This window comes from Canis lupus, chromosome 20, assembly GCF_011100685.1.
Source record: "Canis lupus familiaris isolate Mischka breed German Shepherd chromosome 20, alternate assembly UU_Cfam_GSD_1.0, whole genome shotgun sequence".
Taxonomy (NCBI): Eukaryota; Metazoa; Chordata; class Mammalia; order Carnivora; family Canidae; genus Canis; species Canis lupus.
Genome location: NC_049241.1, coordinates 2,693,974 through 2,710,535, shown reverse-complemented (window position 1 = coordinate 2,710,535; position 16,562 = coordinate 2,693,974). Strand labels below are relative to the sequence as shown.

General features: G+C 40.3%; 1 protein-coding gene across 1 annotated transcript; it reads right to left on the bottom strand.

Moving 5' to 3' along the window:
* Positions 1-3,770: 3,770 nt before the first annotated feature.
* On the bottom strand, positions 3,771-7,547 carry LOC119864566 (small nuclear ribonucleoprotein G-like). Its single transcript, XM_038565264.1, has one exon. It carries the CDS (start codon positions 4,272-4,274, stop codon positions 4,122-4,124), a length of 153 nt encoding a protein of 50 aa, XP_038421192.1. The 5' UTR covers positions 4,275-7,547; the 3' UTR covers positions 3,771-4,121.
* Between the last annotated feature and the right edge of the window lie 9,015 nt (positions 7,548-16,562).

Sequence of the window (16,562 nt, the reverse complement as noted above, 5' to 3'; positions counted from 1 at the left end):
TATGGACATTAAATCAGAGACTGTAGGGGGAGGGGAGGGGAGAGATATAAAATCTTTTAAAAAAATCATTGTTTATTTCTTTTAAGGTAGAGTAGAAAAATATAACACATGAAATAAAGCCAATTTCATGAGCAGTATTTTTTTTTTAAGATTTTATTTATTTATTCATGAGAGGCAGAGAGAGAGAGGCAGAAACACAGGCAGAGGGAGAAGGAGGCTCCACACAGGGAGCCTGATTGGGACTCGATTCTGGGACTCCAGGATCATGCCCTGGGCCTAAGGCAGCCGCTCAACCACTGAGCCACCCAGGTGTCCCATGAGCAGTATTTCTTCAGGACATGTTTATTTTATTTTTATTTTTAAAAATATTTTATTTATTTATTTATGAGAGACAGAGAGAGAAGCAGACACAGGAAGAGGGAGGATAAGCAGGTTCCACGCAGAGAACCTGACGCGGGACTCAATCTGGGGACCCCAGATCACACCCTGAGCCAAAGCAGATGCTCAACCGCTGAAGCCACCCAGGCATCCCTTCAGGACATGTTTAAAAGGCAAACCAATTACGGGGAGTTATCAGGTAAGTAGTAGTAGAGCTGGCATGAAGACATGGCCCAAACCATGTGGGTGGCATGGCATTTCCTAAAATTTGGAAAGCCCACTGCAGGATCAGTTATTTCTCCAAGACAACTGTTGGAGTTGTCTATTTATTTTATTTTATTTTTTTAAAGATTTTATTTATTTATTCATGAGAGTCACAGAGAGAGAGAGGCAGAGACCCAGGCAGAGGGAGAAGCAGGCTCCATGCAGGGAGCCCGATGTGGGACTCCATCCCAGGACCCCGGTGTCACGACCCGAGCCAAAGGAGGACGCTCAACCGCTGAGCCACCCAGGCGTCCCACCTGCCCCTGTTTTTGAATGGCAACTGAGGGTCCAGAAACACAAATGACCTGTCAGGGTCACATGGCTGCTATGTTTAGTGACAAAGTTGAGATTCATTCCTGGCCAACGTTTTTTACCCCCTCTTTCCCCATCTTATTTGTCATGTAGGCTCTGCAAGGCACCAGGACAGACGACTTTGGAGAAGTGAAAATTCCTCCAGCTCACTTCCTCCTGGTGGCTGAGGTCATCCACCTGATCCCGGTTCCCCTCTGTTGGGGCTGGTCTGTTGCACAGAACACTCAGGAAATCTGCCAGGTTTGGGGTATGGACATCCAACCTGGCTGCCTCCTCCAGCATCCCAGGCTGGAAGGTTCAAGGCCAGAGAGATGGGGGGAGCCTGTCCCTGTTCCTTCTCCTTGCCCTTGTCTCTGGACTATGGTCTATATTTTAGGAAAATAAAAGAGAAAGTGCAGTGGGGATGGCATAAGGGGGTTGAGATGCTGCTTGAGCACAGGCTGAGAATTCCTTCTCCAAAGTCAGTGACCCATGTGGCCCCAGGATTCAAAGTCAGAGCTGTTTGAGGAAATGGAAGAGGGGCGGATAAGATCCAAGCCAGCTTTCCCAAGGATCCAGTGGCCATTGGTGGGTCTCTTGGGCCAGAAATTTCTTTCTTTCTTTCTTTTTTAAGATATTATTTATTTATTCATGAGAGACAGAGAGAGAGAGAGGCAGAGACACAGGCAGAGGGAGAAGCAGGCTTCCCATGGGGAGCCCGACATGGGACGCCATCCCAGGACCTCGGGATCATGACCTGAGCCAAAGGCAGAGACACTCAAACACTGAGCTATCCAGGCTTCCAGGCCAGAAGTTTCGACACTGTCATAGGCTTCAGGTTGGGGAGCCCTCAACCCAAACAGCAGGGAAAGAGAAGGTCTTTTAGGGCACTGCCCTTGTTCGAACCCAAACAACTTCTGTTTTATGTCTTAGATTCAAAAACAGTTTGAGAACCATTGCCCTAGGATCTTCTAGGCCTCGGGTTCAAAGAAATGATCACAGGGCCTCATTTAGCCACTGGCTCTGAAGATACCCAAGGCAGAAATGGATGACTTAGAGGAGACCAATGGCAAGTCATGGTAGAGCTCTCCAGGCTGGGAGAACCAGGTGAACAGAAAGGATACTGGGTCCCAGAAACTAGCCTTTACCAAACCCTCTTCTCAAGTGCCTCCTGTCATTCCCCTAACTAGCTTAGGAAAAAAAGGACACATTTGTCTCCAAGTATCTCCCTATAACTTACTAATTACAAAACACTGACGTACTAAAAACTGGTGGACATCTACCTTAACCAAATGATCATACTTAATGTCAGCAATATTGAAATAAAGTAACATCAGGGACCTCCTGATAAGATGAACCTAGACAGTTCACATACAGTATTTCTGCCAAAAATGTAAAGCCTGGATCTACCTAACAAGAAGGAAATATCAGGAAGGCTCAAACTGAGGGACAATCTACAGAATAATTGGCCTATGCTCTTAAATCTACTCATGGATATATGAATGATGTTATCAACATCCTGCTCTGTGTGGGGATTTAAGTCACTTATACCTTGCCATCTCCCACTCTTTCCAATAGAGTTTTTATCACTATTTTTCATCCTTGTAACTTTAGGTTTTCTGTTTTTCTATCAAATCAAGACAGTATCTAAGGTCCAAGTTTATCAGATATGGCTGTTCTGGCACCTACTCTTCCCATTGCCTCATTCTCTTGCCTCCCTACTTCCATGATCTGTGATTTTAATTTTATACTGTCAAATTGGATAGTGTTTATGTCTTTGTTCTGTAACCACAACTGTCTTCTTTGCTGAGTCTACAGGTTGGCTTTCAGATTCGAAAAGTCAGATGCCTGGGTGGTTCAGTGGTTGAGCGTCTGCCTTTGGCTCAGGTCATGATCCTGGGATATGGTCCCACATCGGGCTCCCTGTGAGAAGCCTGCTTCTCCCTCTGCCTGTGTCTTTGCCTCTCTCTGTGTGTCTCTCATGAACAAATAAATTTTTAAAAAGTTGAAAAGTCAATAAATATTGCTCATATGATTAAGACTATATAAACTTTATTACCTGCACAACCAAGCAGTGTACAATGGTTACATTTTCTTTCTTGGGATCCTTTGACTTCTCTTGTATTCAATTATTTTTAGAGGCACCCGACTAGCTCAGTCTTGAGGTCATGAGTTCAAGCCCCATGGTGGGTGTAGTTTACTTACAAGAATAAAATAAAATAAAATAAAATAAAATAAAATAAAATAAAATAAAATAAAATAAAATAAAATAAAATAGGGGCACCAGGGTGGCTCAGTTGGTTAAGCATCTGACTCTTGATTTCAGCTCAGGGTCAGGATCTTGGGCTCTGAGCTCAGCATGGAGTCTGCCTGAGATTCTCTCTCTCCCTCTTCCTCCACTCCCAACCCTGCTTGCACTCCCTCTCTCAAATAAATAAATTAAATCTTTTTTAAAATAAAATATTTTGGGGGATCCCTGGGTAGCTCAGCGGTTTCGCACCTGCCTTTGGCCCAGGGTGCGATCCTGGAGTCCCGGAATCGAGTCCCGCGTCAGGCTCCCGGCATGGAGCCTGCTTCTCTCTCTGCCTGTGTCTCTGCCTCTCTCTTTCTCTATGTCTATCATAAATAAATAAATAAAAATAAATCTTTAAAAAAATAAAAATAAAATATTTTAAAAAGCAAATAAGGGATCCCTGGGTGGCGCAGCGGTTTGGCGCCTGCCTTTGGCCCAGGGCGTGATCCTGGAGACCCGGCGCGATCCTGGAGACCCAGGATCGAATCCCACATCAGGCTCCCGGTGCATGGAGCCTGCTTCTCCCTCTGCCTGTGTCTCTGCCTCTCTCTCTCTCTCTCTCTCTCTCTCTGTGACTATCATAAAAATAAATAAATAAAATAAAAAGCAAATAAAAATCAACTGTTTCTACTTAATGATGTCTGAAAAGTCTTCCATTTTTTACAATGACTCTATGGTAATTCAAGTCTGTAGATTTAAATTTTTGATTTTTTGACTATTATAAAAGTTTAACAAAAAAAGTTTAACATGAAAACACACATGACTTTATTTTTATATTGCAGTAAAAACAGGTACTATATGGAGAGAGGACATGTGGAAGCAGTTGATTTCTTCTAATGAACACACCCATTGTTTATACTCATTCCAAGGCTCCTAACATGATGATACTATTTCCTCATATTACCACTATTTCAATATGGTTCTTTTTCCCACTAGTTGCCATCTCCACACATTCATCTATCACAAGATTCAAAAACAGATTAAACCCCTGTAATATTCCTTGGACATGTTGGCCACCACTTAACTTCAATGATAATTTCTTGCCCATAAGTTTTTCAACTTGGGAGGGTGAGCTTTGCTCATGGTGTCTACTGAGTAAGCTTAAATATGCCTCCAAATGGAATTTGATTTACATTTTTAAAATTAAATTAAAATTTTTATTGTGGTAAAGCACATGTAACATAACATTTGCCATCTTGTCCATTTCCAAGTGTTTAATTCAGTGGCATTAAGTACATTCATACTGTTCTGCAACCGTCACCAACCATCTACAGAACTTTCCCATCATTCTGTACTAAACCTCTGTACCTACTAACAACTCCCCATTTGCCTCTCCCCAGCCCTTGGTAACTACTGTTCTACTCCGTCTCTATGAATTTGACTATTTCAAGAACCTCACATAAATGGAATCATATGAAAGGGAGCAAAATACATGATCCCAAAATATGTCAATTTGGCATGTGGATTATTTTGAACTGAAGGCAATCACCTGCATACTCAAGAAAAATTTCTCTCTCTTAAGTACTTAAACTACTTAAATTAATTTAGTAACAGTCTTGGCCTAGAAAGAGAGCTCTTACCAAAGGTAACTTTTTTAATTGAAAGATTAATCTGTACAGCAGGGCAATCACCTAATTCCCTAATACCTGCTCTTCTTATGGTCCTGTGAATTATACTCCTCCCCCCTCCCCCCCTGAGCCCCAGGCTCCCATCCCATTTCTTAGCTTAGGATGGCATTTAAGCCTCAACTGACTGACTAGTCTTTGGACTCTAATGGTCTTTGTGGAGTCCGCATATGTATGAAATTAAATGTTTTTCTTCTATTAATCTGTCTTATGTCAATTTAGCAGCCAAGGGTAGAGGAAAGATTTTTCCTTCCCAATAGTCAGCACAGGTGGCAGGATGAACCATTGACTGGACACTGCTTGCTTTGAAGCTGCTGCAGCAGAGAGCTCCTGGGATCTCTGATAAGCACTAGCAGAAGGCAAGAATTGTTACTTCAGTCTCCCACATCTCTGCCCACAGCTACTGGTAGAAGTATGAGTGGTGACTCTTTTTCTCCCCTCTTTTTTCTTTTTTAAAATTTAGGTAAGTGGGAGAAAATATTTGTGCAACTAGTTCCTTGGATTTATTGACTCGGCTAAAGAATTGTTAGGAGTACTCTTGATTTTTGTTGATCATTTTCCTCCTAGAGATGGTCACTGTTTTCCTTTGTCTCTATTGTGTCATTTGTCATGAGGAAGAAAACCATTGGGAAGGATGCAGGTGTAAGGCCTGTGAGCCTGCTGTTTGACCTGGCCTCACAGCACAGTGAGTCCATGGTTTTCACCAGACCAATGTTCGCTTAGACAAACTCTGCTGTGGGCATGGTCTAGCACATTATGGCTATTAGAGCAAATGCTACCTAACTCAAAGACTCTTGTGTTAGGATAAGTTAGTCACAGAACAGATTGGACTGACCATAGGTTAGCTGCCAACCGCAAAAAACATTTCTGTGTAATGAGGCACACTGTAAACCACCACACAATCCCCACCCCTGGGGCACATATCCCTCCTACTTGTTAGTTTGGCTGAGAGACACTTTTAGCTTAGCTAAAGCTGTTGATATACGTATAAGAAAACCCGAATATGGTTTCTCTTTTGCCCTGTTCTGTGTTTTGAGGGCTTGGCTTTATGAATAGTGAGAATATTCTCTCAGGTCTCTGCCAACTGGAGGACGCATGTACAGGTGTGCATTCAGGGGATAACCACTGCCTGTGGATTTGATAAGCAGAATTCTCCTTGTCCAACTGTACCAGCTTTCAAGGGAATTTATCATAAGGGGTCCTGGTCCATGAGGGGCCTTTGTTGTCTCAACCTTTGTTGTCACTAATTTGGCTGGACAGAAATGTGGATGTACTCCATTTGCAGCTAGATCTTTTTCAGGCTAACTTCGGGAGTGAACTTTTTGGACCTTGTTAGGGCCGCATTTTTGTACTCTCCTTGAGTACAAACCTCTTGAGTTTATGGTTATCACAAAAAGGCTTATTGGTTTGAGTTGTTATTGAAATTAGTGTAAAATCCTACTTGTCAATGACCAGATGATGGAGCCTCTGAATTGGCTATATTTAAAAGAAAAAAATTGTTTTAGAGAGCTCTCATCCTACCAATTATTTTATTGGTACCTATACAAAGACCAAACTTAAAAAAGGACACACAAAATTATAATGGTTAGCCTCAGGGACTCTCTTAACAAGATGAAAGAACACAAATTTGACTTAAAAATTAAATTTGATGCGAATTCCTCTTCTTTTTTTTTTTCCCGAATTCCTCTTCTTAAAATCTGGCCCCATCTGCCTATTTTAACTTTCTTTTCCCCGTAAGATTTACAGAGAGCACTGTGGCCTGATCTCCAGGCCCATGATTATGTAAGTTACTCATGTAAGTGCTAAAAGTCAGGAAGTGAATTTAACAGAAGCATCCAGGACAGGGAATAGGGCTTGGTTTGCTGGGCTCTACAATCAGGCTCTGCCAATGTCAGGCTTTCCTACTAATGTCCTTTGCAGGTATATTGTAGACTCCCATCCAAATAATTCATGTTCTCAAGATGGCAGAAAATAAAATTTCACGTTATTTCTTCCTTTGCAAATCCAGAACTGTTGGTTTTTATCCTTTTACTCCCAGGGATAACTGTTTACTCTTGCTTGCCTAGTTTTGTGTCCTAAGAACTTGGTTTGGCTTCTGTTTGCCTGGGACATACAGCTTGTTGGTTTTTTTTTTTTTTTTTTAAGATTTTATTTATTTATTCATGATAAACAGAGAGAGAGAGAGAGAGAGAGAGAGAGAGAAGCAGAGACACAGGCAGAGGGAGAAGCAGGCTCCATGTACCGGGAGCCCGACGTGGGACTCGATCCCAGGTCTCCAGGATCGTGCCCTGGGCCAAAGACAGGCGCTAAACTGCTGCGCCACCCAAGGATTCCTTGTTGGTTTTTTCTTTTGGCTACCTTTGGGAGTGACTCTGGATCTTGGGAAGGTAATATTTTTGGCACCCTCTTTGGGGACTCCTCTTACATCCAAGGTGAGAATTTGTTTAATACTGATGGAAATATTTGCTGTTTGTTCTGGCTGAAAACTAACATGATACAGGCATACCTTGGAGATATTGCAGGTTTGGTTCCAGACCGCCACAATAAAACGAGTATCATAATACAGTCAGCCAAATGAATTTTTTAGTTTCCCAGTGAATATAAAAGTTATGTTTATACTATACTTCAGCCTATTAAATGCACATTATGTCTAAAAAAAACCCAATGTACACACCTAATTTAAAAATACTTTATTTTGGGACAGCCCGGGTGGCTCAGCGGTTTAGCGCCTGCCTTCAGCCCAGGGCGAGATCCTGGAGACCCGGGATCAAGTCCCATGTCAGGTTCCCTGCATGGAGCCTGCTTCTCCCTCTGCCTGTGTCTCTGTCTCTGTCTCTCTCTCTTTGTGTCTCTCATGAATAAATAAATAAAATCGTAAAAAAAAAAAAAAAAGAAATTCCTATTGTATCAAAAAATATATATTTCAAAGATTTTATTTATTTATTCATGAGAGACACAGGCAGAAGGAGAAGCAGGCTCCATGCAGGGAGCCCGATGTGGGACTCGATCCTGTGTCTCCAGGATCACGCCCTGGGCTGAGGGCAGCACTAAACCGCTGAGCCACCCTGGCTGCCCTAAAAATACTTTATTGCTAGAAAAATGTTAACCATCACCTGAGCTTTCAGGGATTCATAATCTCATCGTTGGTAGAGGGTCTTAACTTGATGTTGATGGCTGTTGGTGGTGGTGGCTGTCCAAGGCTAAGGTGGCTGTAGCAACTTCTTAAAATAAGACAACAATGAAGTTTGCTGCATTGACTCTCCTTCTCACAAACCATTTTTCTGTAGTATGGGATGCTCTTTGGTAACATTTTATCCACAGTAGAAATTCTTTCAAAACTATAATCATCTCAAACCCTGATACTGCTTTATCAACTAAGTTTATGTTATCTAAATCTCCTGTTATTTCAACAACCTTCACAGCATCTCTGTGAGGAATAGATTCCATCTCAGGAGACCACTTTCTTTGTCATCCATTAGAAGCAACTTATCCATTCAAGTTTGATCATGAGATGGCAGCAATTCAGTCACGTCTTCAGGCTCACTTCTAGTTTTCTTGCTACTTCCACCACTTCTGCAGTTACTTCCTCCCTTAAAGTCTTAAACCTTCAAGGATTGCATGAGGATTGCAATCCTCATGAGGATCTTTCCTTGAGGACTGCAGTCAACTTCTTCCAAACACCTGTTCAAATTGGTATTTTGACTGCCTCCTATGAATCATGAATGTTTTTAATGGCATCTAGAATGGTGAATCTTTTCCAGAAGATTTTCAATTGACTTTGCCCAGATCTATCAGAGGAATCACTGTTTGTGGCAGCTATAGCTTTACACAGTATTTATTAAATAATAAGACTTGAAAGTTGAAATCACTCCCTGATCCCTGAGCTGCAGAATGGATGTTATGGTCGCAGACATGAAAACAACATTAACCTCACACAATTTCATCAGAGCTCTTGGGTGACCAGGTACATTGTCAATGAGCAGTAGTATTTTGAAAGGAATCTTTTTTTCTGAGCAGCAGGTCTCAACAGTGGGGTTAAAATATTCAGTAAACCATGTTGTAAACAGATGTGCTGTCATCCAGGCTTTGTTATCCATTTATAAAGCACAGGTAGAGTTGACTTAGCATAATTCTTAAGGGCCCTAGGATTTTCTGCATGGTAAATGAGCATGGCTTCAACTTAATGTCACCAGCTGCATTAGCCCCTAACAAGAGAGTCAGCCTGGCTTTGAAGCTTTGAAGCCAGGCACTGACTTCTGTCTCGCTATGAAACTCCTTGATGCTATCTTCTTTCAACGGAAAGCTGTTCATATACATTGGTAATCTGTTTAGTGAAGCCACCTTCATTAATGATCTCAGCTAGATCTTCTGAATGACTTGTTGCAGCTTCTACATCAGCACTTGCTGCTTCACTTTACACTTTTATGTTATGGAGACGGCTTCTTCCTTAACCCTTAGGAACCACCTCCGGCTAGCTTCAGACTTCTCTCACGTAGCTTGCTCACCTGTCTCAGTCTTCACATAATTACAGTTAGGGCCTTGCTTTCAATTAGGTTTTGACTTAAGAGAATGTGGTGGTGGTTTTATCCAGAACACTAAAACTTTCTCTATATCGAAAGAAGGCTGTTTTGCTTTCTTATCATTCACAGATTTGTTGGAGTAGCACTTTTAATTTCCTTCAAGAACTTTTCTTTTGCATTCACAACTCTGGCTGTTTAGCATACATAAGAGGCCTAGCTTCCAGCCTCTATCTGAGCTTTCGACATGCCTTAATCATTACATTTAATCATTTCTAGCTTTTGATTTAAAATGAGAGATGTGTGACTCTTTTTCACTTGAACACTTAGAAGCCATTGTAGGTTTATTAATTGACCAAATTTCAGTTTTGTTGTACCTCAAGGAATAGGGTGACCTGAGGAGAGGGATAAAGAGAGGGGGAAATGGCTGGTTGGTGGAATAGTCAAGAACACATATAATACTTATCAATTAAATTTGCTACCTTATGTGGTCTCATTTTTTGGTGCTCCAAAACAATTACAATAGTAACATAATAGAACACCATTCACAGATCACCATAACAAATATAATAATGAGACAGTTTGACATATTTTAAGAATTACCAAAATGTGACACAAAGACATGAAGTGGGCATGGCGCCAATAGACTTGCTCAATGCCAAGGTGACCAGGAACCTTCAATTCATAAAAACCACAGTATCTGCAAAACATAATAAAGTGCAGCACAATAATGTACCCAGAGGGAAGGAAAACATTCTATTTTTTTTTTTTTTTTTTTTTTTTAAGGAAAACATTCTAATGTAAGTGTATGGGTGTGTTGGTTCCTTATTATCCAGGCTACAAACCAATTCTTTGAGGAATTTTGGACGACTGTTCTTGTCTTACAAATCTTTGCAAAACTAGAAATACAGCTCTAGAGGCATTTCAAACTCCACCTATTCCTTTTTACCAATCCTGAAACCTAAGTACTAAAAAAACTCTTAAGAAACCAAAGGTCTTGAAAGAACTTGCATTAAGATTACTTGTCAAGAACAAATACAAATCTTAAGTATCTTCTAAAAGGCTTTAGCCATCTGAGCAAACTTATTTCAACTGTTCTTTTGTAACATGAATTTTACATTATTATACCTATTTCATGGCTGAAATTTTAAAATGAAACTATAAGCTTTCTGTGTCTGTCTGTAGTTCTATGTGTGTCCATATATGGATATTGTAGATGTGTACCACCTTATCCCTGTGGATGGTATTGCCAAAATTAAGAAAATGAAGTGCTTACATAATCAAGTTCTCAGAAATATGTAACCCAAATATTTTTCCAGTTCAAGTGGTCTGGAGAAACATTTAGTATTAAAGCTAGTTTAAGTTTGTTGGTGTTTTTAAAATAGGCATATCTTCAGAATTATCAGCATAAAATATACTTTTATTCTACCTAAGTTTACCAAAAGTCAAATAAGTTCATGCCATCTCTGTTATAGAATTTGTCAGCAAGAAAGACACCTTAAGATGGTTAGCTTTTTAATGTCTCATGAAATTTTCCTAAATAATCTAAACATAATTGTTAAGAACAAGTGAATTAAATGTAAGGTAACAGTTTATAAATCAACTTTTGGGGATCCCTGGGTGGTGCAGCGGTTTGGCGCCTGCCTTTGGCCCGGGGCGCGATCCTGGAGACCCGGGATCGAATCCCACATCGGGCTCCTGGTGCATGGAGCCTGCTTCTCCCTCTGCCTGCATCTCTCTCTCTCTCTCTCTCTCTCTCTGTGACCATCATAAATAAAAATTAAAAGATAAATAAAAAAAATAAATCAACTTTTGAGCAATATTTATGGTTTTTTTTTAAGATATGTCTACTTAGCTTCCCCAAATCTTTTCAGTAACTTACAACTTGAGAGTTTTGCTAAGTTAAATCAAAGGATGTATAGTCACCAAATATCTATTCTTTTTTTTAAAGATCTTATTTCTTTTTTTTAAGATTTTATTTATTTATTCATGAGAGACAGAGAGAGAGAGAGAGAGAGGGGCAGAGACACAGGCAGAGGGAGAAGAGGGCTCCATGCAGGGAGCCCGACATGGAACTTGATCCAGGGTCTCCAGGATCAGGCCCTGGGCTGAAGGCGGCACTAAACCGCTGAGCCACCTGGGCTGCCCCAAGATCATATTTCTTTATTCATGAGAGACACAGAGAGAGAGGCGGAGACATAGGCAGAAGGAGAAGCAGGCTCCCTGCAGGGAGCCTGATGTAGGACTTGATCTCGGGACCCAGGATCACGACCTGGGCCAAAGGCAGACAGACATTCAACTGCTGAGCTACTTAGGTGCCCTGAGATCATTTTCAAATAACATAAAATACTGAATAGTAATTATTGTCTTTTCTGCCTGTAAAAGCCTTCCTTTAAAAAAAAGAGATTTACTTATTTTGGAGAGAGAGAGAATGCAGAAGGGAGGAGCAGAAAGAGAATTCCAAGCAGACTCCCCAGGGAGCATGGAGCCTGACATGGGGCTCAATCCATCCCACAACCCTGAGATCATGGCCCAAGGAGAAATCAAGAGTTGGACACCCAACAGATTGAGCTACCTGGGTGCCCTCCAAGCCTTCCATTTTGTATAGCTCCTTGGATGTTGTTCTATTCCTGAATCTTGCCAATTAGACATTTAAATTTAACTCAGCTGAATTTTTTAAGTGTATCACATAGGAATTAAAGATATTTGGGTCTTTTTGTAAACACATCTTGTGTCATGTTGAAAGATTACTCTGTGAAGAAGCATGTGTTTCTAGAAATTATAAAATGTATTCATAAATTTGCCACTTTAAAGAACACTGGTATAATACAATTCACAGTTGCTTATTCTTATTTTTCATTAGAAATTAAGATTTCTAAGGGTTAAGAATTCTAATTAATATATGTAATTAAAGTTACTAGAAATAATAAGGGAAATATCTCCATATGCAAGGAAAGTAGGATGTGTGTTTCTGGTAAAAAAGATATGAAGAAAGAAAATGAATTTTTGTTGAAGGAAAAGAAGGTGTAGAAGGTTTGTGGAAAAATAATCTTTGGAAAGAAATTTTAATATGCGGTCAAACTTGCTAATGTTAGAGTAACTTTAAGTGAGTTATTTTATTTTTTAAAATATTTATTTATTTGAGAGAGAGAGGGAAAGAGAATGCATGTATGAGCAACATGGGAGGGGCAGAGAGATAGAACTCCAAGAGACTCCCTACTGAGTGCAGAGCCCAACAGAGGTTCAATTTCATGACCATGAGGTCATGACCTGAGCCGAAACCAAGAACCCATGACTTAACTGACTGAGGCACCCAGGCAGCCCAGGTAAGTGAATTTTAATATCAAAAATAAGCTAGTGAAAAATTAGAATTGATTTTCTCTCTCTTAAAAGGACAAAGTGGGATCCCTGGGTGGTGCAGCGGTTTGGCGCCTGCCTTTGGCCCAGGGCGCGATCCTGGAGACCCGAGATCGAATCCCACATCGGGCTCCCGGTGCATGGAGCCTGCTTCTCCCTCTGCCTGTGTCTCTGCCTCTCTCTCTCTCTCTCTCTCTGTGACTATCATAAATAAATAAAAATTAAAAAAAAAAAAAGGACAAAGTTTTCTTGGACTTTTGGTCTGCTGTTTGTAACAGATCGCAAAAGAAGTTTGCCTTTTATTTTAAAGTTAGGACTGGTTCTTTTTTTTATTTTTTAATGATAGTCACACAGAGAGAGACAGAGAGGCAGAGACACAGGAAGAGGGAGAAGCAGGCTCCATGCACCGGGAGCCCGACGTGGGATTTGATCCCCGGTCTCCAGAATCGCGCCCTAGGCCAAAGGCAGGCGCTAAGCCGCTGCGCCACCCAGAGATCCCAGAAATTCACCTTTTAAATAATCTGCCTAGAAAGCAGAGATTCTGTGTTTTATCAAAATAATTTTCTGTGCTTTACTAGGTCTTTTGTTGGTTTTGCTCACAACTACATAACATTTTGCATTTGCCTTTAAAATCTTTTGTCGGGATCCCTGGGTGGCTCAGCCCTTTAGCGCCTGCCTTTGGCCCAGGGTGCGATCCTGGAGCCCCGGGATCGAGTCCCACATCGGGTTCCTGGCATAGAGCCTGCTTCTCCCTCCTCCTATGTCTCTGCCTCTCTCTCTATGTCTATCATGAATAAATAAATCTTTAAAAAAAATAATTAAAAAAATAAAATCTTTTGTCATTGGTTCAATAGATAATTAAGAATTATTTCATAGTGATCTGTGATCCTATTTGGTTAAGTGTCCAAACCATTTTATATATTTTTTTCCATTTTATATTTTTGAAAAAGTTTCTACAATAAAATTCTCAGTAAAATCTTTTTTGACCTCAGGGACACCTGGACAGCACAGCTAGTTGAGCATCTGACTCCGGGTTTCAGCTCAGGTAGTGGTCTCAGGGTCATGGGATCGAGCCCAGCATTGGGCTCCCTGCTCAATGTGCTGTCTGCTAGAGATTCTTTCTCCCTCTTCCTCTGCCCCTCCCACTTGTGCTTGCTCCCTCTTTCTCTCTTAAATAAATAAATCTTTCTAAAAATCTTTTTTTGGGGGGGCACCTGGGTGGCTCAGTCGGTTGAGTGTCTGCCTTTGGCTCAGGTCATGATCCCAGGGTCCTGGGATCAAGCCCCGAATTAGGCTCCCTGCTCAGTAGAGAGCCTGCTTCTCCCTCTTCCTGTGCTGTTCACCTGCTAGTGCTGTCAAATAAATAAACAAAATCTTTTAAAAACAATCTTTTTTGACCTCAAACTAAGTTTTGAGAATTTCAGAGGGTCCCTGTAATATCTCAAAAGATTTGTTTTCTTTTATAAAAGGAGAGCTATTAAAATCAATTGGGCTTATTTGGTATGTTAAACTACAGTGGAAGTATTGTCAAATAAGTGATGATAAAAGGCAGCCCTGGTGGCTTAGTGGTTTAGTGCCGCCTTTGGCCCAGGGCATGATCCTGGAGACCCCGGATTGAGTCCCATGTCAGGCTCCCTGCGTGGAGACTGCTTCTCCTCTGCCTTTCTCTCTCTCTCTCTATGTCTCTAATAAATAAATAAAAAATCTTAGAGGTCTTAAAAAAAAATAAGTGATGATAAACCTTCTTAGATTATGTTGTATGTTATTGATATTAATATAAATATTACAGAAGTTGTATGAAATTCCTAAAATTCTAATATGTACTGTTATAACGTTATCAGTCATAATTCTAGTTACTACCTTAAAATATTGTATGTCATATATAACCACATTTATGTGTTTATGTGTAAATTCCACTATAATAAACTCTCAACAGATCTTTAACAAGGAGCATTTAATTTTTTTTAATAAATTTATTTTTTATTGGTGTTCAATTTACCAACATACAGAATAACACCCAGTGCTCATCCCATCAAGTGCCCCCCTCAGTGCCCATCACCCATTCACCCCCACCCCCCGCCCTCCTCCCCTTCCACTACCCCTAGTTCGTTTCCCAGAGTTAGGAGTCTTTATGTTCTGTCTCCCTTTCTGATATTCCCACACATTTCTTCTCCCTTCCCTTCTATTCCCTTTCACTATTATTTATATTCCCCAAATGAATGAGAACATACACTGTTTGTCCTTCTCTGATTGACTTACTTCACTCAGCATAATACCCTTCAGTCCTATCCATGTTGAAGCAAATGGTGGGTATTTGTCGTTTCTAATGGCTGAGTAGGGATCCCTGGGTGGCCCAGCGGTTTGGCGCCTGCCTTTGGCCCAGGGCGCGATCCTGGAGAACCAGGATCGAATCCCACGTCGGGCTCCCGGTGCATGGAGCCTGCTTCTCCCTCTGCCTGTGTCTCTGCCCCCCTCTCTCTCTCTCTCTGTGACTATCATAAATAAATAAAAAATTAAAAAAAAATCTAATGGCTGAGTAATATTCCATTGTATATATAAACCACATCTTCTTTATCCATTCATCTTTCGATGGACACCAAGGCTCCTTCCACAGTTTGGCTATTTTGGACATTGCTGCTATAAACATCGGGGTGCAGGTGTCCGGCGTTTCATTGCATCTGAATCTTTGGAGTAAATCCCCAACAGTGCAATTTTCCAGAGTGGCTGCACCATTTCACATTCCCACCAACAGTGTAAGAGGGTTCCCTTTTCTCCGCATCCTCTCCAACATTTGTGATTTCCTGCCTTGTTAATTTTCCCCATTCTCACTGGTGTGAGGTGGTATCTCATTGTGGTTTTGATTTGTATTTCAACAAGGGGCATTTAAAATTTTTTGCCATTTACAGATAGTTGTTCTACTCTGATGCTCTGCAAAGTGTTCTTGCAAAAGTACTCCTTTTTCAAGGAGATTCAAGAGAGTAACTATTGACAAGTACAGGTTTCTGATAACTTGAGATTATGAAACTGGCTGGATAATGGTGGCACCTGTTTGTCTCAGTCAGTAGAGCATGTAACTCTTAATCTCAGGGTTGTGAGTTCAATGTCCATATTTGGCATGGAACCTACATAATAAAAAAATAATAATAAATAAAATAAAAAAATAAAATAAAATAAAATAAATAAAATAAATAAAATAAATAAAATAAAATAAAACCCTCACCAAAAAAATTGTGCTAAGGAAGAATTTCCAGAACCAACGGAAAAACTGGATTAGGTGGAACAAGTCTTAATTATTTGGAAATGAATGAACCAAGGGGAATGATTATAATTTTTATGACTTTTGGGAAATATTTTATGACTGTTTCTCCAGATTTAAGGAAACCTTTTGTTATTAACAATTTGGTAAGATATATCTTTGTGAACAAAGATTAACAATTTTTCTCCCTACCTGACCCCTCTAGAATTTGGTGAATGAGTATTCTTATATTCACAGCAATATAATTATTTGCAAAATCAGTAAGAACTCATTCTCCTTGTAATAGGACACAATTGAAAACACAGGTTATAAAAAATAATAATAATAAATACATAAGAGAAAAGAAAAGAAAAGAAAAGAAAAGAAAAGAAAAGAAAAGAAAAGACAGGTTATATTACCAAGGCTTTGACTGGAATGTCACATTTGAGAGAGATGTATATAGACTCATATATGACCAGACAGATTTTTTTAAGTTTTTTAAAAAATTTATTTAAGTGATCTCTATGTCAAATGTGGGGCTTGAACTCACGACCCTGAGATCAAGAGTCAGATGCTCTTCTGAATGAGCCAGCTAGGTGTCC